At 40.9% G+C, this 24,435-nt stretch overlaps 2 protein-coding genes across 3 annotated transcripts in view; one reads left to right on the forward strand and one right to left on the reverse strand.

The window, feature by feature from the left end:
* The window catches only part of LOC135491648 (QRFP-like peptide receptor), a 38,374-nt gene extending 24,253 nt beyond the window's left edge, over window positions 1-14,121 (forward strand). Inside the window, exons 2-4 of one of the 2 annotated variants that reach the window (XR_010447855.1) lie at window positions 9,099-9,142; window positions 10,173-12,526; window positions 13,371-14,121. Coding sequence is in view for 1 of the 2 variants with exons in the window: in XM_064777622.1 (XP_064633692.1) it covers window positions 11,134-12,432 (1,299 nt within the window). In the remaining variant the exon portion in view is untranslated. Of the gene's footprint in view, window positions 1-9,098; window positions 9,143-10,172 lie in introns of both variants that reach the window. The other variant, XM_064777622.1, reaches the window with a different exon arrangement.
* A 145-nt stretch (window positions 14,122-14,266) lies between these two features.
* LOC135491637 (cytochrome P450 2F3-like) lies at window positions 14,267-18,976 on the reverse strand. Its single transcript, XM_064777611.1, has 5 exons — window positions 18,600-18,976; window positions 17,455-17,649; window positions 16,591-17,124; window positions 15,893-16,333; window positions 14,267-15,586 (listed from the first exon to the last, which is right to left on the reverse strand). The coding sequence occupies exons 1-5, from the start codon at window positions 18,763-18,765 to the stop codon at window positions 15,384-15,386; spliced, it is 1,539 nt and encodes a 512-aa protein (XP_064633681.1). The 5' UTR covers window positions 18,766-18,976; the 3' UTR covers window positions 14,267-15,383.
* Between the last annotated feature and the right edge of the window lie 5,459 nt (window positions 18,977-24,435).

Genomic DNA, 24,435 nt, shown 5'->3' on the forward strand with positions numbered 1-24,435 from the left:
CAAATATTATATCACAAATATTTTAGATACAATGTAATAAATCTGGTGATTTCGTCGTCGGCGAATACTGAAGAGCATTGCCTAAAAAAAGGTGAAACGTGATATAACAACGAGTGAATAGCCTGAGTGAAAACAACGTGCAGTCCATAGCATTTCATGATTTTGATGTAGTGGCGATGGTGAGATATACAAAGGTATAAAAAGCCCTCAACATGTCAATATATACAATGTAGTGTTACAAACAACCAGTAGTTTATAATACCTATTTTTGAATATTTGGCCATAAAGGCGAGATCAGCTCGACCACCGTTTTGAACGAAAACACTGGTGAGACAGGATGAGGTGAGATAGACAAGAAAAATCAGACAGAAAAGTTAGCACTCTTGAGCACCCCGGACGGCCAATTGTAATCATGATCGCATGCGACAAAAGTCTCATGTTTGCACAGGTCATCGTACTGCTGCTTACGACCAAAATCGGTGCTCGCTCCGACCTGTGGCAACTATCAATATCAAGCCCAGCCATTACCGGTGTGACAGCGGATATAGTCCCCCTGGAGTCATAGTCCGGTAGCATTGTATTTGACCAATTAAGCAGCATGATCTATTGTACCGCTAACCCTAACCAAAACATTTAGCAATGCGGACTATTGTTACACGGACTATCAGCCCTAGGACTACTATCCCCGTCACACCGGTCCTAACCGTAGACGAGCGATCATCTTCAGGCTCATCACAGTGCTATTTCTCGCAGGTATCGTTTGCGGGGCACTTAACACTTTACGAGACCGATATATTTTAAAGCTGTACTACGTCAATAGGTTCTTATGTTCGCCTACACGTCAGCAGGATGTGCAATATTGCATATAGATGATTGCATATAGATGGATGCCATGCCCATTATGGGCTATAAAATGTTACTGGCAAGAATATCTTAAGCAATATAAATAACATTGGTCGATGAATGATGCTAAATAGAAGGAAACCATAGACTGTTAAGTACTGTTAAGTTCGAGAGGCAGAGAGAGAGTCGTCCATCACATGTGGGCGCGCTCCGATCCGGAATCGAACCCATAACCAATAATGAGATGACAAGCGCGAACGGGCATGGCTCATTTCCGTTCACTGCGCCACTGCTTCAGATAGAGTTCAGCAAGCAGTGTATTGCCCGTGTACTGGCATAAACTCTACGTGGGTGAAGGCATTCCAGCAGCGACATAATCATCCTCACAGAAGTCACCAAATTCTTCACTCAACCTAACACGTCAGCGGACAAATCATCAGATCTGCGACATGAATATAAAAACTTGAACATGAGATTGATCAAGAGAATTCTTCCGCCGTACTGGTGCCTGAAAGTGATGTGCCACAGGTGTTGAATTGAATGCAAAGTGGCCCTTATTCCAGCATTGACACCAACAACAATGTGATCAGTTCGAACAGTAGTCAACAAATCCTTCAATCGAAGCCACACGTCATTGGCAACCTATTTAGAAATCTCTCCGAGAGGCTTTAACTTGAGACTGATGGTTTCTTCTCAATGTAGAATACAGACCATTAGGAAATTGCTTGATCAGTGTCAATCTCCGTGAGCTTATGGGACAATTCCCAAGAGGATCGCGATCTCGCTGATTGCCGTTCTCAATTTGCAGGTGATTGGTTCGCTCTGAAGGTATTTGAAACATAATCTCGACACTCAAACTTAGCGGACGCATTTTGTGGTAGATAGTGGAGTTTGCATATCTAATACTGGTTAAAGTGCTAACAATTCTATTTACAGTTTTGAGAGTGGTATTCATACTATCGCACAGATGATGGCATTGCAGCCGCAAGGATGTGGAAAGAAAGTATTAAAGTAACTTACTCATTGGTGTGAATTATCTCACGTTCGGTCAATGCTTTAGCTTTCTTAACCGCCCGCTCTTTGGTCGCCGGACCAGGGGTTGGTACTTTGAAAAAAAGCAATAGTTCCCTTATTGTTGGGAATACGGTATTTGTTACCGAGTAACATCTCATATCGTTTGAGTCGCTCCGAAACACTAAGCCCAATAGCAAATTTAATCCTCCTTGCATTCACTTTGGGGCACGCTGTAGCACACAGATTAGACAATAATTTAGTAAGAGTATCGTAAATAACATGTAGTTGTCATTCATATCCACTATTTATAGTTCTTGCCTGTGCCATGTTTATGTTCCTTCTCAATATACTTAAGCATTCATTGCTCGTTTTCTTTATGGCTGGCACGCAGGCTAAAGGTTCTAAAACGGTTTCCATGTTCCAGTTATGATTAAGGTCTTTAGCCTTAGGGCGATATCGAATATTTCTTAATAGTCTACATGTAAGGGTCAATTAGTGCGTGCAGACAACTTGACAGATACGATATAATAGTACATGTGGATGATATTATTAGAATCTGTTAAACTACCCGAGTCTGTCCTCGACGCCATGCGGGTGGGTCTCATAACGACACTTTAAAGATTATAATGTGAGAAAATAACCGCCCATATGGGCACCGCCGAGATGGGGAAGTGTCCGTAGCTGTTGGTGTGTGTCAGGCCTCTCCTCTTGACATGATGTAGACTCATTTTCATACAACTGCAGCGTAAAATTAAGGCGAAACTTTTTTATACGTCCCCGTATGTATTCCCCCCGTATGTAAGTTCGGTGCCACGTCCACCTGCGATACTTTGGGAAACTCGGTGTTATATATAGTACGTCTCTGCCTTCATTCTGAACGAAGGCCCTATCTAGTCCTCTGAAATTCTAAAATTACAGGAAGAAACCGGTCACTTAATGATACATATACATTGCAAGTACATTGTACTAACAGCACTATTAGGATACGCTATAGGGCCGTTTAGACGACAGGCGGAAAGACCGCATTCGGATCGAATCTGGATGAATCCGGATTAAAACCACCCAAGGCGATGGTACCTTTTTAGTCCGGATGCAACCACATTGATCCGGATCTTTTTGCGTTTACACGACGAAAAATTAATCCGGATTCGGGACGCATCCGGATTTTTTCGCGTCGTCTAAACGGCCCTTATGTTTCGATTATGAAGAGTGTTTGGCTAGAGTGGTACAGTTGGAATTTCTTTGATCGAATCTTATACAGCAGTTGGGATAACATGTATTTACTTGCCCAATCGAATCGTTTCTGAGTAGAGGTAGTAATCTGCAGGATCATAGGACACACGATGATCGATCAAATATGACAATTTGCCTCACCCTGATCAGCCATCGAAGCCATGATGAGGATGCTATACGTGCCTTTGTCCATATTCAGGTCGCAATCAGCCCACAGCCCAGACCCCATATCACTTATTGAATTGTTATGTTGAAGATCAAACTGAGGGCGGACAACCTGCTTTTGTTACTTTTGACACGAAATTGAATGTATTCCCAGATCGATAGCAGCGTATTTTGGCATTTATAAGTTTGGTGAGGTCGATTGGAAAAGTTCTAGTCGTTAGGAGATGATGACAATTTGTACCACAGACACATGGCAGACTCGGTTTTCTATAAAAAAATGATGTTAATCTCATTTGGCAAGTGTAATCCTCTTGTGTTCATATTCGATTGGTATATTTTTTATATACCAATCGAATATGACCATAAGGGGATTACATTTATGCATGTATGGTTTGCAAAATGAAATGTCCGGTTTCATTATGCTTATTTCTGATGGAACGGAAGGTCAATCTAAACTTTCCGTGAGACGAATTCATTAACTTAGTTCTCTCAAAATCTTACATGTTTCAATATATTACTTTGTAGCTGCTCTTTGAAAACTCCCGGAAATGTTTTTCTTTGGAGACTAAGAAATAGACTTCCAAAGCACTAAAAGCAATGTAGTTCATAATGGAAAGGCGGTTTTGAAAAAAAGATTAATTATTATTGAAGTATGACATGTACATGTGCACACCAAATGAAATCTTACTTCAGTGCTAAGAACGGGAGAACTAAAAAGATGAGTGAGAAGCTCTCAGCAGTCCGCGTGATGAGCGTGGTCAAAGAATGTTATTGTGAAAATTACCATTCGCCGGGTAATTAACTGCACTACAAGCTTGAAACCTTACATATACTTAAAGTACATGTAAGGTTTCAAATTAACGAAACTATGATTAGTCCATCCGTTCTAGCATAAAATCTACTTCTAAATCTTCGCTTACATCATTCCCAGTCGGCGGCATCATTAGCAGTACGATCCGGAAGTTCGACGAATGGAATGCTTTTTATCGACGACGATTTTTGAAGATTTCCCCGAGTCCACGTGCAACTAAGTATGAAAGCCGACTGACAAGATAGTGACGCGTAACTGAATTCGCGCATGACCTGATGCCGGGTCTATTTTATCCTTTAGCGACACCTATGTTTAAAATAATTGTTGCTATAATTCGTGTTATTATATTTGTCTCATCTAAAATATATAAAATTGACGGTATAGAGATGGTATTACTCTTATTAGAAAAAAATGCTACAAATCTGTTTTTGCACTACGACCGTGTTTTTTTCTGTTTACCAGCGGACCGTATGTAATCAATGTAGACGCACGAACCGCGCCTTTAAGAAACTTCGCATTAGTCACAACTAAAAAAGCCTCACAACAGGCTACAATGATTTAGAGCATTCTTTTTGAATGTCATTAAGAAACCGACCAACTTCAGCAATCAGTTGCCAAAAAAATGTTTTTAGACATTGCATCTTATTTGTAGATGCTGAGCGTATAGCATTTGTCATTGTCATTGACTGCTACGTTACGTCACGTTCGTGCTCAAACCCAATACACCACGGCTTTGCCGGAATATGCCGTGCAATACGTACAATAATCTCCAGTTTCTCTTTGGCAGTCTGAACTGAAATGAAGAATATCGACACTGCTCAAGTTTTTACTTGGCCGGCCGGGTTGATTACACAAACTCCTCATTCATTTCATTAAGTATCCGAATGATGACATTTCATGTCTTGGCGTTGTACAAAAACTCTAATCTAAGAGCATTCCGTGCAAAGGGATGCCGTAGATTAATCATAAGCCTTACATTACATCAATAACACTGGCATGTCATCAGACATTGATGACTGAAGTTCTTAAGTCTTAGTTACGATTACTAGTCTTAGGTTTTTCGTGATATCGTGGGTTTCTTGTAGTCCAGAAGGTATACATCGGGATTTAGGAGATCATCCTCCTCGGGCACTTGTGACATCTAGAACAGCGATATTTCAAAAATCTGATTTTTGGGTAACCCCAATGTTGCGACGAGGTATGATGGCAGACGTTGATTATGCCCGGCATAACGAATAAAGCTGTTATTAAGCACACTCTGGTTTTTAGAGATGATCTTGCCTTAAAATGCAAAGTGACAATGACCCGGAGTCGCTGTCACCAGCAGTTGAGATGAAGATCATCGCGAATGAAAATGACGTTTAATTATACGTCTCGAGGTCGAGACCTAAGGAAGGCCGTGTTACTTAGAGAAAGTGTACTGTTCATCGCATGACACTGCGTACAAAAGCTGGACGTGTATTTTTCTTTAATGGGAGATTTGAACGCACTAGGCAAAATTCTTTGGCAGGATAAGTTTCATGGTTACACCCCGACACGAGTTTAAATCATGATTTGTATGTGACGTTTCAGGCAACATAACGCTAAGTAAAGATTTCGATCAGGATATTGTACCCAACCTAAGACAAGTTAAATATTTATACAATGTACCTATTGTATGATATAATACATGTACATGTATTTACCTCACGCGGAGAAGGAGGTTTTTTGTGACCTGAAGCGATGTGAGGGAAATGAAAACTAAGTAGAATATCATGTCCAATAGCCTTGTGTCAATAGTATCATTTACAGCAATTTCCATCTGCTCACGGTTTTCTAGAAAATATTTCATCGCAATGATTTTTGTGTGTTCGACGCCAATATGGAACTGCTCTTCATGTCATCAACATTCCGGGCCCGTTCCTTGCAGAACCCTTAGGGCATTTGCCACTCCACCCAGTGCACTAAGGGTTTTTTCTCCGACTACTACGGCAGCTCAACTTTCCACCAGGAGTGCGTACAGACAACAGTGCGTGCGTGCAGGCATGAAATACACATTAATGCACACAGAGGCTTTGAACCACATAACCTTACCTCTGCCGAATTTTCCACATTATGAAAAAGCACCATCAACAGTGTATTTCACGTGCATTCCTTATTATGGGCGATCTCCTTCGCCAATCAATCAAGTGGCCTTAGCAATCAGCTTTATCAACTGGTCAATATTCCAGAATCCAATGCCCTTTCTATTGGCTTAGCTTTCTCATGGAGTTATCAATCACCGTCAGACTCAGGTCAATACAATTTCGTTCGGCTATCTCATATCTGAGAGGAAGCATAGATCCGATGACGGGCTAAATGCCGGCCAAAAAGAATCGAAAGCAAATCATCTTTTGTGTTTTCTTATCGCCATTACCGCAGGGAGTCCGACATATAAAGTGTCACTTCCTCTTTTTCTTAGCATTCTTTCAATCTTATATTGGCTATCCTGTTCTTGAGACGATTGCTGTCGCCAGTCGTAATCCACCCTGGTCACATATAAGCTGGTCGTCGATGCAGGTTCCGGAGGGCCAAACCCCTCCCTCTAGCATGCTATATAGTTTTTGGCATTTTGTCGGGATGGAGCTATGTCCTATGATGTATGTGGTTGTGACAGGCTCATTCAAGTTGGTCGAAGGAGAAGAAAATGGAAATGCCTTTCTTTATTATTCGTCAAATATTAGGACCTAACACGGCTGACCTACATGTATGTTACATATCGTTAAAGACCTTCGCCGATCGTTCCGAAAAAAAGGAATTTGAAATTAGAAATTAAATAAGCCGTTTCAGAACAAAGAGAGAAAAAAAATTACATTTGTTGCATCAACGTCAAAACTGCACTTCTCATATATACAGCGCGATTGATGAGAGTGCTTCTTTGTCATCGAAGCGCCGTGATAGGACACAACAAAAACCCATTACACTTCTTGGTCACAATCACTGATCTTTCCTCCCAACTGGGCGCCAAACCAAGTGGATCAAGTTATCTTCCCCATGCACATCGATATTTCGAATGAGCGTTACAGAAACATGTATATACCCGAATACCATTGTTAGGGCTCCATATTGGAAAGACATTACTATATATATATCATAACATCACGCTGTATCTTGGAATATTCAATAAGCGGAAAGCAATCTGTTGGTGATAATCCCGACTAAAATTGATTTCTGGCTGCATTATATCGGAATCGGGTGTGTCGAAACTTGAAGAACGCTTATTTCTTCAATAATCGACTGCCCAAAGCGTTTTGACGAGGCGACGGAAATTCATAACCGGTTGATTTGCATGGAAAATATCGTTAAAACGAGGATCGAATGTTTCCTTATTGAGCTTATAGATCAATATTGGTGGTAGACACTTTATTATGAGATGGAGAACTATGATTGCGTTATCATGATTATCTTCATGTGAATTTCCCAAAGGTGGATCTGCTGATTGTGGCGGTGGGTTTTAAGACAAGACAAGACGTATGGAATTGGGGCCAATTGGTTGAAGGATCGACCGACAGCAAAGAACGTTGTGACGGAATTTGGGCCATGTAGTTAAAGGATCGACTGATAGGAAAGATGCAATAGATTGTGGCCAATTGGTTGAAGGATAGACAGACGGCAAATGATGTTGTGATGGGATTAGGATTACAATGTAGGGCCAGTTGGTTGAGGGATTGACAGATCGGCACATTTTGCACTCTATACACCAAATGATATTTTCAAGTTTCATGCAGATGAATAGTTCACTTGAGGTTTAGAACAGTATTGTTCTGAGAAATATGGCATTGCAAGCAACGTGTGCTCTTGACATAAACCGCGTCATACATGTTGAACTAATGGTTAATGAAAAACCAACCACCCTGAAAAAGGCCGGTTCTTTGAAAAGGAACGCTGCAAGCCGAGCATTTAATTTTGCCCATATTTATTATTTGATCGTAACGCGTTGTACAAGCTTCGCTAAAAGCCAAATCGACGGATTTTCATCATGCACTTGCTGTACTTTCCTCATGGTTGCCTTCATCTCCTGTCTCCGTGTTCTCACAACATGTACAAGGTCGTTCCCTTCATAACATCATTACAATGTATTGTTCAAAAGGCGAACGTCTCAGAGTTCACGTTTTAGCAATTGAAACAGCGCATTTTTCTATGATGGGTGAAAATGGTGAGAACAATCATGCGTACAAGTTTACGTCAAATTTTGTAGCTGTATTTCCAATTATCAATTAGTTAAAAGCATAACGCGCGTTGCACCACGTTTTCTCACCCTTTTTAAAAGGCAATGTGAGATTCTCAAGGAATATCTTATCACGTTAAAGCGACAACTTGGGGATGATACATGTTGGTTTTTCATACAAAAACGGCTTCCAGCAGGACCGGGACTTCTCCAAACAGGATAATTGAAAAGTTATTGAACTGCACTAGAATGGGGTGTAACAATAAGCTTGCCTGAAATTTACATGCCGTGTCCAAAACTGCCTCGCACCACCGTCTAAAATCATTATTAGAACTCAGCATTTGCGGGATATTACTGGTGGCAAGCATGGTGGCAAGCATGATCATTATCCTCCTGGCCAAGTAACTACCACGCCCAAGTTGTCCTTGATGACGATTATTATTTTCCTTTACCACTTTTTCATTGCAGTGACGGTTATACTATATGCATATGCACAATATGATGTGTGTAACCGATAAAACCATCAGTAGGATCAGCGAGATTACACTATACTTTAAATGTTCGGTTCTTTCCTTCAAGAATTTAAAATTAAATTTCAATTACTGTAGAACCTCTATTTTAAGGACCCCTTAGAACTGACCATTGGGTGTCTTATAAAGAGAGAGGTGTCCTCTAAGGAAGGTTTCACTGACGGTGAAAATGGACTGAACTCAATAATGGACGAGTTATCATCATGCACAATGTCCCAACAAACGCCGGAACCACACCGTCTAATTATATGCGCAAATCTCAGACATTAGTGCATATTCAAAATAATTATAGCCTTCTTGCCTTTTATCTTTGCAGTTAACGAAGAGCTACAACCAGGACAACAAATCGATAAAGCAAAGGTACGTTGGCATCCAATGAGTTAGATCACGAAATCCCCATTAGGAAGATTACTGGAATTAGATCTAGACCCAGACAGATCGTATGAGTGATTGCGCAGTTTTGCCTGGCAACGAACTTTCAATAATAGGTATATCGCCGCAACGCCAAGACCAGCATAAATTTAAGTGGAGGTAATTGAATTTTAGTCACGTGACATGAAATTTGTCTTCCACCGCCATTTATCAGCAACACAATACAATTCTTACTTTTATGTTACACCATTGTGTTTTTCACAACAATATGAAATTTCCTTTGTCTGTCACAACATTGTAATCAAGAGTAAGAAATTAACTTAGTCTTTCAGAACATTTTAGTAAAGGTTTAGAAATCGACTTTTCTACTATTAATATTTTAGCGGACAAAATATAAAATTTACTTTGTATTCCACTACCTTTTTGGCAATACAATGTGAAATGTACTGTGCATTCCACAACATTTTAGTAACTCTGTATGAAACTGACTTTGTATTCCACAACATTTGAACACATTATGAAATTGACTTAGTCTTCCAAATGTTTTTGATATAGAGAGTCAAATATTAACTTGATCTTTCACCACATTTTAGAAAGCAACATGATTGTTTTATTTGTTTTTCACAACATTTTGTAGTTCATGAAATTGTTTGGTGCTCTGTCTGCTAGCTAATAAACCTATCGACAACGTTGTTGCTTATCGCCCAATATTTTGAAGAGCTGACAAAAGCAGCATTCCTCACATTTTTGGAGAGCAAGGGAGACTGAAAAAGACTCTGCTGAAGAGTCTTTCTTTCACAATATTATGAATGTCAAAATGAAACGAGGAGACTGGCCTTTACTGATTTCTAAGTCACCAGGGTAATCCAATTAGTACATGTATTCATCGCCCTTAGATAGGCATGGCAAAGATTTATTTCTCTATTGTTCTTTAAACGGCAAGAAAAGAGTGGAAATCCGCTCTTTTTTCCATTGTCATATATTCATGTAATGATCACTTGCAAACTTCTTTTTGTAGATGAGGACGACTTTAGGAGAAAAAGAAAGTACCGAGGCGTCTTAGTAGTCAGTTCGCCCAGTCCTGAGCAAATATTCGATGCGAGAGTTGAACCGAGGATGGTGACAGCTTGCGGATATGTGGTTCAGATAACTGCCACCGCCGAGTCTGCTCTTTTGTGCATCGAATAGAACAAAGTTCATGGCCACGGGGAATGTTCATTCGTGAAATGTCAGAGGATATATAAGGATAAAATTTGTAGCACGAAGAGTGCACTTCCTACCTGGATCTCAGCAAAAGACTATGTTTTTGTGAACGAAACCCGACGTATGACAATAAAATTACCCTTTGTCTTATAACCCACAAGGTGAATAAGAATACGCGGTCGCCTCTGTCGCTCGCGAGTAAAATTACCCGAAAGGTCTGCGCGCTGGAAAAAGAGACAGTCTCCCGTACGGTCATGAGAGAGAAAGGTTGGTAAAAATTAGCAAAGGTTGGTTTGCTCACCAGCGCGATTAACTGGTTCCACCAAAAGAGCTTGACACTGGCTATTGTATCGTCAGGATGCAAACTTCAAAGATGTGGTTCAGCATGAAAGTAATGCGGGCGGTATGATTGAGTACATTGCATTTAGTGACAACTTTTAGGTGGAAATTGCTCCGTATCAATCCGACGGTTACCGGTGTTGAATACAAGATGACAAGTATAAAGGCGTAGCTGCAACTCTTTGTTTGTTGTTCTAGTACCAAGGAGCTATACGGGGTGAGAGGTGTGCCGACGTATTCATTCGGTACGCGAATTACAATACGGAGTCTTCAATATTTTGTTGGCTTTTTAATTAGTTTAAGGACACATTTATTAGAGAAATGAACGGATCTCGAGGAACTGATTAACTCGAAGACAGATTCGAAGTTTCAGAGAGCCTGAAGGAAAGTTAATTGTACGTATTCCTGTTCTCGTGAAAAATAGTATTCCCGACAACATGGATGGAATTAATATAGACGATAATCTCACACAATTGATAGACAATTTCAACTTGTCCGAGTTCGGTAATTTCAGCGCCGAGGCATGGTCACCGGGATCGGATAACGATTCAGACTTGGCGGCAACGATTGCCATGCCATTCGGTCGAAGTAAATGGATGGATAACTTTGACATGGGTGACGTGATCAGAAAAAACTTCATCAGGGTCAGTACCCCACCAGTGATTACGTTAATCGTTCTTTACATTCTTACATTTCTATCAGGATTACTCGGAAATGTTCTGGTGATTTTTGTGTTCTGGCGAAATCGGCGCATGCGTACTGTGACGAATAGTTTCTTAGTTAATTTAGCCGTTTGTGATCTAATGGTGGTGTGTATCTGTATGCCGTTTACTTTAGCAGTGGATGTATACACGAATTGGATATATGGTGACGTGATGTGTAAAATAGTCAACTTCACGCAAGGTTTATCTGTTTCGTCCAGCATTCTTACCCTATCTGTGATCAGCGCTGAGCGCTTCATGGCCATCAACAAGCCCCTTAAAGCCCGCGCATTTCTAACGAGGCAGCGGGCGTATAAGATCTTGTTCGTCCTATGGTTAGTCTCGGGAATTATTGTCTTACCGGAGCTGATATTCAGACACGACAGGATTATCGAGACAATCTTCGTGGTGGAGCTGCGTGCGTGCGTGGAAACATGGTATCCACCTGGCTTAAAGTACGCTTACGTCTTCAGCTTGTTGATATTAACTTATCTGATCCCCCTTCTCACAATTATTGTTGGCTATGTCCGAATTAGCGCGAAGCTTTGGCGAAAGGATGAGCACTTACACGCAGGGCAAGGGTCAGGAGAGGGCGCGTTTCCGAAGCAAGCCGCCAAGGCGCTGGCAAGTCGTAGGAAGGTAGCAAAAATGCTTGTTGTACTTGTAATCCTCTTCGCCCTATCGTGGTTACCTAAACATACTACCAGCCTTCTCCTGGACTTCCTCAGCAAAGATGGAGAGTCTTCAGATGCCATCCAAGCTCTTCGGAAAACATACTCATTCGCTCTATGGTTTGCGCTGAGTAATTCCTCACTAAACCCAATATGCTATTGTCTTATGAGTGAGAGTTTCAAGAATGCCTACAAGAGAGCGTTCAGGTGTTGTTTTGATGCTGGGGCTATCCTCCGCCGTGATTCGTCACTTTCCATTTCGACGCAGGCGACGAATGCGAATAGATTCCTTCACACGCGACGACAATCTTTGACACGGGAAACCCTAGTCGATTACCATGATTACAGAGAAATCAATGTTTAGGGCAAAACAGTCATAAAGAATTCAGAACACCACCTGTCGTTTCGCCAGACGCCAGAGCTATGAAAGGATCAGTCATGCCCTACAATTATGGATGGTGGGTGATACCGTTGTTCAAATTTTAGACCATTCGGAAATTGCACGTTGGCTTTTTTTAACTCTTGAGTTAGGCTTGAAGAGCCCCTCGCTCTCTAGACGTTTTCATAAAACATAGATAAATACAGCTCTCCAAATGAAGTCATATCCACAACGAGAGCTGGTTGGCTGGAAAAAGAAGATTGATTCCCTATCTCGTCTCAATCGGGCTTGTCAGGCATTTTCGATCAATCATAAGCAGACATTCATCACGTACTACGTTTTTGTTCAGCCAATCAGATTATATGTGTTTAAAATCGCACTGCTGCATGTACTATCTTATTTTCCCTCACTCCTACTGTGTTATTCTAAAAAAAACACATTAGTTACACCGTACCACAGTTCTGCTGTTTATAGTGTATGTATTGGCTAGGCAGACATTATTACCTGCTTGGTTTGGTGCAAAATCTCGACGTTGAGTTTGAGTTTTTTTTAGAATACGAAATTCGTATGGGTTTTCTCACCAAACTCCGTTTGGGTCGAAGTGTTGATTTGCCTAAAACCTCGGCAATGTGCCTCGGTCTTGGCCTACATTTTCACCTCAGTATGAGACAACCAATACCAAGTTCGGTATTAACTCCCTTAACTCCTGACGTGTTGGTCAGATCGAATGAGAAATCTCTCTGGCACGTCCAATATGTAATTCCAATCGATCTTCCTCGAGTAAACTGTCTTTGGCATCGCACAAATTGATCGTGAAACGGTCTTAATCTCGGCAAAATGGCTCAATGTGTGAACCATGGCATTCAATTTTCTTCCAGTTTTATAACTTTGTCCCATTGATTTCCTTTTAATTTTCCTTTTAGTTTCAGGATCGTAGAACATGATAAGCATGTCATGTGATGACATCCGATAGGTTTTACGTACATGAAGCTAAAGCATCTTAGCCCTCAATGTATTGATGATGTTCAGCTTCCAGACAATGCGCGTGGCTATGGAGAAAGTACCGCTGGAGGTTCAGTCTGAGCAAAAGTGGCTTGAGACACAAATGTCGCATGGGAACCTATATCAGCTAAGACAATTTCAAACAAAACGTTTCCGTTTTCAAGGAAATCATTTGGAAGGGATTTGTGGGACACCCTCTATCATTAGTGACACTAATACCAAACTTTTTTGGAAGAAGTCGGCTAGAGTATTCGAATCACTGCATACGTCGACAAGTTGGCAACATTATAACGAAGTACAGTAGAACTTCCGTGGGACTGAAAAGTACTGTCCTTAATAGCGAGGTGTCCTGATCAGAGAGGTAAAATTGAATGGTAACAACCTATTTCGGACCAGTGTCCTTGATAGAGAGGGTGTCCTTATTAGAGAAGTGTCCGCTGATGGAGGTTCTACTGTATTTGTAAGCTATATAGGACAGAGAGTAACTCGACAAGCGTGCCGCAATAAATCAAATGCGTGGGGGATGGATTTCAAGGGTAAATATCTGACAGATCAAGGTGTAGACGTCTTTAAAATCCCGTGTCATCAGAAAAAGGAACGCTTTGCTTTTTTGCGTCAATGAGATCGTGTCATCTATTGCCACAAAACAGGATTTCGTTTTTCAATCAAAAATGGTTTGAAAAGATTGTGTCCAATGAATTGTCACCCTGTATATAGTATATATATGTGTGCATTTATATAGTTTATTCGCGTTGGCTTTCTTTTATTACATGGTCACTGTGTACTGTAAATAGTTATTAAGTACAAAAAATATCAATGAATTCACAAATAGTTTATTCTATGTTGTTGTTTACAGATGTCTTATATACATGAACAATACGTTCTAATAAAAAGTCATTTTTCACGAAAATATTTCTTAAAATTTCTACTAAATATTATGATACCCAACTCGTACGACATGGTGAATTTTGTTAAATCAAGTGGTAGTTGTCGGCTTATAGAGCTAGCACTGAGGACCATTGAAGATCTCCTCAGCATATATAGTAGAACCTCTCTATTAAGAACACCCTTGGGACTGACAAATGTTGTCCATAATAAGGAGACGTCCTGATTAGAGAGGTTAAATTTAATGAAAACAACAAATTAATAGATAGGTTTTCCCTGATAGAGAGGTGTCCACTAAGAGAGGTTCCATACATGTACATGTATAGTTAAATGGTATAAAGCCAATTTAAATTGACTCCCTTACAAATCGACTCGATGTTTCACGAATATTGGACTTGAACGCTGACAAATGACTTACAGGATTTGCAAATGCATGTAGCCGAGTATGGAATTTGATTTCGAGGGATGAAATTCTTATATAGGATTTGCGGGCTTTGTCAGATCAGTTTCGATCCTCAATTGCCGAGAAGCCCGCCATCTGATTTAAGCACGATTTACAGTTAGTTTTCCTCGAGGAACTGTCAATAGAGAGTTCTAGGGATTTCATTGACTTTTAAAGGTTGATCCGACCGCCATCACGGAAAAACCTTCTGTATAATTAATGTACATTAAGCAACATTAGTTTTTGGCGAAACGAAGATGAGTTCCATTCATTGTGGGCACTGATCGCGCGGCCTGAGAGTGGTGTCGTCCTTGGTGTGGTCAAAGATCAGATACCGGTGCAGCGTTTTTGGCTTTTCCACATGTTTCAGTGTTCCGTACATCAGATAACAGCTAGAGAGACCATGACCTTTCAGTAGGGGGAAACAGAGAAAAGCATGCAATATATCCTTCAGCGTTCTCAAACAATTCGGGGAAACACGACCCTGAACGGGAAACACTCAACAACGTCATATGTAAATCCTTGGGTAGGCACCAAAGTTGATAGTGCTATCACAAAGAAGGAATTTTCACCACCGAAGATTCCATCGACAATGAATATAATGGTCTTAATCACTATCCAAATTGCAGCCGCTTCGCTTGATAGCCAAAAGTGAGTGTGGATGAGGGGCCCTAGTTATACCGTATGTCCCCTTCATGTCTGGATCTGGAGCGCCTTCGGGCAGTTTCAAAGTAAACCGCTGAAGCAATGTCGTGAAGTAGATGTAAAGTTCAACTTTTGCAAGGGCTTCTCCAAGGCACACACGGCGACCTGAAAAGAGATATGGGATTCCTTAGTCTTGTCGGAAATATGGAATATCTCTTTTTTCCCTCTGGCATTGCAAGAACTGAAGGGTGACAGTCAACTATGGTATTGTCGAAAATACAATACCTAATCACCATACAGAGGCAGGCGGTGGATTTAATCACCGAATCTAACCAGAAAGACAATACACTTTACGACGCAGAGGCAGTCGGTGAATCTTATAACCGGATCTAACCAGGGATTATTTTATTTTCACGTAATCCTGCAGCTAGCGATGTCCCATCAGGTCTGTCAAAGAATTCGTAAACATACCGACAGAGAAGGGAATAACGTATTCGGAACTTCTGAAAATGCCCTCTGCATCAAGGAATCGTTCTGGCTGAAACTCATATGGTTTTTCCCATAATCGCGGATCATGATGTACTGCCCAGATATTTGCTATCATCATCGCTCCCTTGGGTATGGAATGCCCAAGGAACTCCGCATCGGTCGTTGCTGTGTGTGGTATGGCAAGGGGTCCCATCGTACAGTGGCGCTGGATCTCTAAGAGGACGGATTCTGTGTAGTGGAGTCGTGCGCGGTCTTCTGTCCGCGGGAACCTTTCCCGGCCAATGACCAAGTCCAGTTCTTTTTGTATTTTCTGTTGTACCTCTGGGTAGAGCATCATGTAGATTATCGCCCATCGCAATGTCGTGTTGGTTGTCTCAGATCCGGCAAAAAACAAATCCAATATATTCTGTTTCAATTGTTCATCTAAAAAATTAAGGGATTAAAAGTATTAATCAATAATGCGTTAAACTTAAATGTAAAAAGTAAACTCACTCATTATCATGACTCAAATATGTCATATTGCGGTATAGAATTCGATCAATTGGGCGTAATGCCATAAATATAGCTAACTGTCTCCGAGCAGTCGACTATTGATGGCAACATACTGCATTGCATAACGGCGTGGAGGCGCCAGCTACCGCAAAGTAGGCCCACTTTAACCCCTGCAGTGGTATACCTACCATTAAATTCACTTTCATTGCCACTTTCAGCTGCTCTTTCTTTGCTCTGTTTAAGTTCCTCCAAATAGATATCTATGAAATCGCGTTGGTTTCCCTCCTCGAAGGTTTCGCGATGCTGGTCAATCTCAGTCTGTACAAATTTTTGCACACGACGTACGTTGTGTAACATCAAGTGAAAGTGCCACCTATCGCCAGGCAGATGACGTAACGCCGGGAGTATGTTCACCGGATTCAACGCGCCGCCATATTTCATATTTTCATCAAACCGACTCAAAAGGTCAACAAATGCCTTGTCATCGTATTTGAACCTGTGACCAAAAACAACACAAGAGATCACATTTGAAACGGAGGCTGATAAAAGGTCCCGGATATCGAAAGGCGCCCCCTGTCGGTGTTCAACTTCTTGGAGAAAATGTCCGATCTCATCCAATATCTTTTCTTCCATCCCGTTCTTCCCCATGCCAAAACCTCGCAGAACTGTCAAGCTGAATTTTCGTTGCGCTTTCCACTTTGAACCTTCCGACGATATCAAACCTGGAAAACAACTCAATTAGTTGGAAGTGGCAAATCTAAAAAGAGATTTTAGGAGTTGTGCTAAGTAAACGAGATTATGGGTTTGGGTAGTGAAGCATTCTGCTCGCGATGATTCTTCAGCACAGCTATTTCGTAGTGGTTCCCTCCATAATGTGTTCTTACAAGTATTGCTATTGTTAAAATTCTGAATTTGATATCAGGCCCGACTTAAAGTGTACATTCAAATAATAAACGATACGTCTAGGCACCCCTTTTGTCCTGCTTAGTAATTACAGGGCAATATACGGGTACATGCAAAAACACATTACTTTAAATGTTATGTGCACTTGCCATTTCCTTTTGCAATGAAGTTCTTGTGTATCGATTCGGGTCGTCCAGAGAACACGTCACCTTGCTTGAGGAAGGCTTGCTTGATGGCATCATAACTGTTCAAGACCACGAACAACCTTGAGGCTAATGTGAAGGACACCACATCTGACTGATACTGCTTCGCTAACTCGGTGTAATGGAGATAGATATGAGCACCTGTGGATGGAACAAAAATAAATTATTATATCATTAATTTTTTTTCCATTTTATTCGTGAATACCTGGCGCACACTGCAATGAATAAAACATAACCCACTCATCAAAGAAAAGAAAATATAACGAGCACGAAGGACGTCTCAGACCATACAAACTTTCATTATATGTCAAATTGAAGGACACGACACATTCTAAGCCCATGATTATAAACATTGCAGCATCAAGATGAGTGTTCAGAAGATTGACTGCGGACTTTTATACACGCATATCACGAACACAGCCAGAAAAAGGCTCCATTCCGAAGTTTAAGATGTATTTACAATTAAAAACAAATAAGCCCCGAACTCTACGAAGTTGATAACGCGTTGATTATTTTTTTAAAGCCTCAGTCATTGAAAGGGTTAACATGATATAGGGCATTGAAGGCGATTATCTTGAAGACAATGGCACAAGACCTTGCCAATCTTGGTTATGAATTGGACTAGTTTGTCATGGGATTTACCAAGGTCTCAAGTGTGCCCGTACTGTGAAAAAGAGGAATAATTCATAATATGCTTGTGATGATTTATCCATGAAATATTTCAAACAGAACTTTGATGAAACCTCAAGACTAGGATAAATTAAAATTAAAAGGACTTTTTTAATCTACATGTACTTATTTTCCATACTTCTTAATACCTATACCGTGACCCATACATGTATCTAACAGAAGTGTAGGGTCAAGTGCATTATGGGCCAAGGCCTATGTAAAGTGACTCCATTTTGCCAACCTAAGAAACACCAGAACTCACTCCAAAATCCACAAGATGGTAACATAAGAGCTATGATGACATAATTCTCGACCCAACATTTCGGCCAAACTTATCTCAGAAAAATGTAATAAATCCCCCTATAATGGTTAACTCTTGTGATCAGAGGATAAAAGGTGCAGTTGATATCATAAACACTTACCGACACCCTGAAGATATCCAATGACAGGCCATCCTTTCGGTCCCACAGGCAGCGTCCCAGCAGGTAGCCGAAGAAACCTCACAACGATTGCCAAGGTTACTACAATTAACAGCACGGTTGATAGATTCCCCAAGATAAAACTTGAAATTTCAGCAACGACCGCCATCTGGTTTTCGAGAGAGGGTGAACTGGAAAACGCAGGGTGGTAAACTCGGTTAACTCGGGATTCGGTTCACATTTGACCAGTACCGGGATATAGCCCGCCGGGAACGCACGTGACAAGATAGCAGACGTTTTAAGATAACTACCGGTAGTATGTAAGTGCACATGCACATTTACATGTAAGACCTATGACCTGTCGAGTCTTGCCTCAAGTGCGCGATTTTGTGCCAGTGACCTTTTACCGTATCGATAATCTGCATTATATATGCACTGTGCTAACGTAGTGTAAAACATGTTTGACTCGTATTTGTGACCTTAAGGCCTGCTTGTAGTGAGCGCTGGCGTCTTTACTGAGACCCGGTGTGGCGGGGATAGTAGGGCTGATAGTCCGTGTAACAATAGCCCGCATTGCTAAATGTTTTGGCTAAACTTTAGAATTACCGATCGGATGTTCCTCCGCACTATAAGTTGTGAATCGGTTTAAAGGGTTAGGGTTAGGGTTAGGCTACTTGTTCATTATTCGGTATTCATTCGCCCCTTAGACCTATACTTCCGATCGGGAATTCTAAAGTCGTTCCCTCCAGGGGGACTATATCCGCTGTCACACCGGGCTCATTGAATGTTTGAGGCCAGGTATGTCGGAAATCGGAAAGTCGTGTCAGATCGGAAAGCTGCGTCAGAGTCATTCCCTGGATTAATCCACAATCAAAATGTATGTCAACCATTATGTTGATACCAAGTAAACCAAACGGGGAGGTACAGCCTAGAGCCTGCGAGTGTGTGACGGCTTTAACATATCACACCGATCATCCCCAAAAGAGGAATAATTTATATTATGATTGTGATGATTTATCCATAAAATAATTTTCAAACTGTACTTTGATGAAACCTCAAGACTAAGATAAATTAAAAATAGTACGAGCATTCCCAATATAACAAATAAAGATGTATGAACCATTTATAATAGAATTTCAAGCCGTGTGTTACACTATACATGATGATATAACTATTCACAGGAGGGAAAATTGGGCAATGAAAGTAGTTCTCGAAGAAAATGATTCTACAGTCTACAGGGTGGCCCAGAATAATTTTCCCTCACACAATAGATACACAATAGAATTCTATTGTGAAAGGGGAAATAATTCTGGGCCACCATGTAGCACATATTAATATCTACACACAAGTTTATAATTTTCAGCAATAAGTGATTTTGATTCAAGGCTTTGAGGCACGTTTTGGGTTCTTATTAAAAAATAGCTAATATTGAAACTCTAGACATATACACAGTTGACACCTGTTCCATAATTTTACAAGTTGATCTCCAATATCATGCATGGCAAGACTGTATAAAATATCTGGTTCTTCTTATTACTCTGCTCATGCAACATGGCTCAGCATTGTGTTTCTTTTCGAAAACAAGGACCCGGATTCACAAGCATGATCACAGGCAGCCTCAAGCATTAGGATGCTTTGGACACGTACGGTCAACAGTTCTAAGTTAACCGACAAAAACAAGAGCTGTGGATTTGCTTTTAAGATACTTCTACACGTGCGTAATTTTATGTTAAAAATACCAAATGCCCATCCGTTATCATGTGTGCAAGCATAAGTGGTACGTGTACAGTTTTAGAGAGTGTAATCCGCCCCCTGTCGTATTTCTCTTAAACCTTCGTGTCTCCTACACGCGTAAAAATAAAATTCTATCTTAATGTGAGAAAGATATGAGCCTTGTTAAACTTTGCAAGAATAAGTGACGTTCGGAGGGTTTTTAATGTTTTTTATCTCAGAAAAATGGCGTTACCCACCAGGCTTTATGTAAATGAGCATAGAGCCCGGGCATAGAGATGCGGCCGCACAGTCCTGGTGGTATCTAGCGCGGATCTGGCCGATACCAAGTCAGAGATCACCAGGATATCACCCAGTTTGAGTCTTTTGTTTGGCTTGAAAAGTAGTTCTACTGAGATCACACCAAGATCTCTGTTCCCACGGTAAAACAATTGCAAAAGTGAACCAATCTAAGCGCTAGAGAGTCTGACTATAGTTGGAGACGAGATTAATGGGTGTGGTCAACTGTACTCAAACTTTACAAACTGAACTATACACACTGACGCCAGGCGTTCGTGGCGGGTCACTCAGTATGATGGTTCAACTCGGTGCAGTGGCGGCGATCGAGGCTTGGTTGTATGCGGAAATAGTTCTGATACACATGTTCAACTGATAGGGGCGTATCGAATATACGGGGAGTGTTAAATCGGTGTATTCCTGTTTCGCCTATTCCTGTTCCGCCTATTCCTGTTTCGCCTAATTCCTGTTTCGCCTAATTCCTGTTTCGCCTATTCCTGTTTCGCCTAATTCCTGTTTAGCCTATTCCTGTTTCGCCTATTCAAATGTATTGCTAACCTCCCCGCAGACGTAGGAATATGAACCGTCCCTTACTGACCGACCAAACCCGAGGAGAGCCACATATGTACGCATTGACGAACGCATGTTACGCCTCAAAGAACAATACGTCAATGGAGAGAGGGACATAATGAGTTACGTTGATGCCATCAGTTACCTTGTCTGACATAATATCATGATATGTATTTTCCACCTTGTTTGACTTTATATGTGCTGTACCTACATGTATATTATGACATGGGTTTTACAGCTGATTTTGATCAAATAATTATGAGAATGTACAATATTATGTATTTTTATCAAAAACTCATGAATTCAGTTTTCATAAAATAAACGACTGCTTTACTCTACTTAATCTATTAGTTTTTACTGTGTGTCAGTATGGTCCTATGGTCCTATGGTCAAATAAGTCCCGGACTGTCCCCGCTTTCAAGGTGACTCTTTCAAAACGGTCATGGCATGGTTTGTTAACAAAGTTGATGGCATTTGATTAGTCAAATTGTCATCACATCGTTAACATCATCCAATTGTCCCCTCACATTTTCCCCATAAAATGGACATGCATCCCTAAGGTTCCCCGTGGGAGAGTCGATTTATTGTAGGGGTACTAGAAAGTAGGCGAAACAGGAATAGGCGAAACAGGAAATAGGCCAAACAGGAAATAGGCCAAACAGGAAATAGGCAAAAAAGGAATAGGCGGAACAGGAATAGGCGGAACAGGAATAGGCGAATCAGGAATAGGCGAAACAGGAATTTTGTAGGCGAAACAGGAATAGGCGAAACAGGAATAGGCGAAACAGGCATAAACCGTTAAATCAGTAGGCCTACCAGCAGCACCACCAAAACATCTTAATTGTTCCGACCTGGCTGAAATGAGATGATATTAATTGGCTATGCAAGTTATGTACATACGTTTGGCATGGATGTACTAACGTGTCTCCGTTTCACAGCTTGTTGGCCCTGTGGAGGCAAAGGATAAAAGAGCGTTCTATGTATCTTACGTGGGGCCTATCAGCTTAGAAACAAAGCAGGAGGTGACCGGATACTTTTCACTCAAAACTATCTAATCGGACGACCTACGACATTTCACTGTTATTCCAGCTCGAGATTTGCCAGATGAATCCATCAACGACACTCCGACTGAAAAAAAGACATTTTTTAACGATTCTGTGGACAATCATCCATGCCTTCAGTCATGAATCGGGAGAACAACACCGTTCCGGTGGCTTTTACAAATAAGGTAGTGTTAAAAAACACTATTTTTAAAAGCACTGCCTCAGAGAGTAGTGTTATCGATTTACTTTATGATGCCAGCAGCGCCATGGAAGTTTTCTTCCAACCGATTATCGTCATCCTTGGTGTCTTCGGAAATCTCCTATCATTCAAGATACTGTCTTTGCCAAACAACAAACAACAATCGACATGTATATACATGAAAGGGATGGCCATATCCGATAGCATGTACCTTGTAATGTATGTGCTGCAGCGGACGGTCATCTCGGTAAAAAACCGAGAACTGCGAACAACATTTCCCGGTTTTAGATGGATTTGCAATCACTATTTGTTCTGGGGGCATAACGCCGGCATATTGTCCGCCACCATGCTTCAAGCTATGTCATTGGAGCGTTTTTTTGCCATGCTTTTCCCACTGAAAGCTACGACATGGTGCAGCGCTGGAAAAGCGACACGTTTTGTTTCATCATTATTCATAGTTCTTCTTGTAATTCTTTTACCTGTGAACATGTTCCGTGAAAGACAAGCAAAAGTGGAAGGCTGGCTCTGCCCGTTTCACTTTAGCGGCGAATTCTCAACCATCTATGATCATTTTATCTCCGTTTTCAACGTTTACCTTCAGTTCATCGTGCTTTCTTTCAGCAATATTGGCATTGTGTTAGTCCTAAAAACGAGTGAACGACACAGGGTGAAGTTGACGGTGGGAGCAAGGAATAAGATAAATAATCCAGTCATTAGAATGCTCATCACCGTGTCTTTGGCATTTTTAGTTTTCAAATTACCCACTGCGGCCCAAAAGGCTTTTTGGAACGCTTTCCTGGCATACGACACAGGAGTGAGAACGCCTTTAGTCACTGCTTTGCAGAGGTTTACCGTAACATTGACTGAAATACTACAGTATTGCAATTATGCATTCAACACTTATCTTTATATACTACCTGTAAAGAAATTTAGGCAAGATGCAAAACGAGTACTATGCAACTGCTTTTAAGCTAGGTGATACGTCCATGCAAAGACCTAGTGAGTTATCCTATTCATAGACCTTTGACTCACTGCTTAAGTATTTATCGCAATTCTAAAGGGACAACATGACTGCCATCACTGTGTTGCAGAGGTTTACGGTAACAATGACTGCCAGAGGGCGTGTCAGTCTCTCGCAGCAGGGTCGTGACGTGCATGTAACAACAACCCATCATCTCTGTCGTGATTCGATATAATGTAAATGATTTTGGTATCAACTGTACAGCAATCTACATGTAAAGCACACATGAAGTTAAAAACATTTTGACGATGTGACTTGATCTATCTTTAACCCCTCAACAACACTCAGTTCAGCAGCAATCACAAATCTTCAGTTCCTTGATGTTTATTTTAGTAATCAAACGTCACTAGTGGTGTGGATTGTTGGTTCCGAAGGGTTTGCCTGATTTTCAGATCGAGCATTCCCAATATAATAAATAAAGATGTATGAACCATTTATAATAGAATTTCAAGCCGTGTGTTACACTATACATGATGATATAACTATTTACAGGAGGAAAAATTGGGCAATGAAAGTAGTTCTAGAAGAAAATGATTCTACAGTCTACAGGGTGGCCCAGAATAATTTTCCCTCACACAATAGATACACAATAGAATTCTATTGTGAAAGGGGAAATAATTCTGGGCCACCCTGTAGCACATATTAATATCTACACACAAGTTTATAATTTTCAGCAATAAGTAATTTTGATTCAAGGCTTTGAGGCACGTTTTGGGTTCTTATTAAAAAATAGCTAATATTGAAACTCTAGACATATATACAGTTGACACCTGTTCTATAATTTTACAAGTTGATCTCCAATATCATGCATGGCAAGACTGTATAAAATATCTGGTTCTTCTTATTACTCTGCTCATGCAACATGGCTCAGCATTGTCTTTCTTTTCGAAAACAAGGACCCGGATTCACAAGCATGATCACAGGCAGCCTCAAGCATTAGGATGCTTTGGACACGTACGGTCAACAGTTCTAGGTTAACCGACAAAAACAAGAGCTGTG

The sequence above is a fragment of the Lineus longissimus genome, chromosome 1 (assembly GCF_910592395.1).
Source record: "Lineus longissimus chromosome 1, tnLinLong1.2, whole genome shotgun sequence".
Classification (NCBI taxonomy): Eukaryota; Metazoa; Nemertea; class Pilidiophora; order Heteronemertea; family Lineidae; genus Lineus; species Lineus longissimus.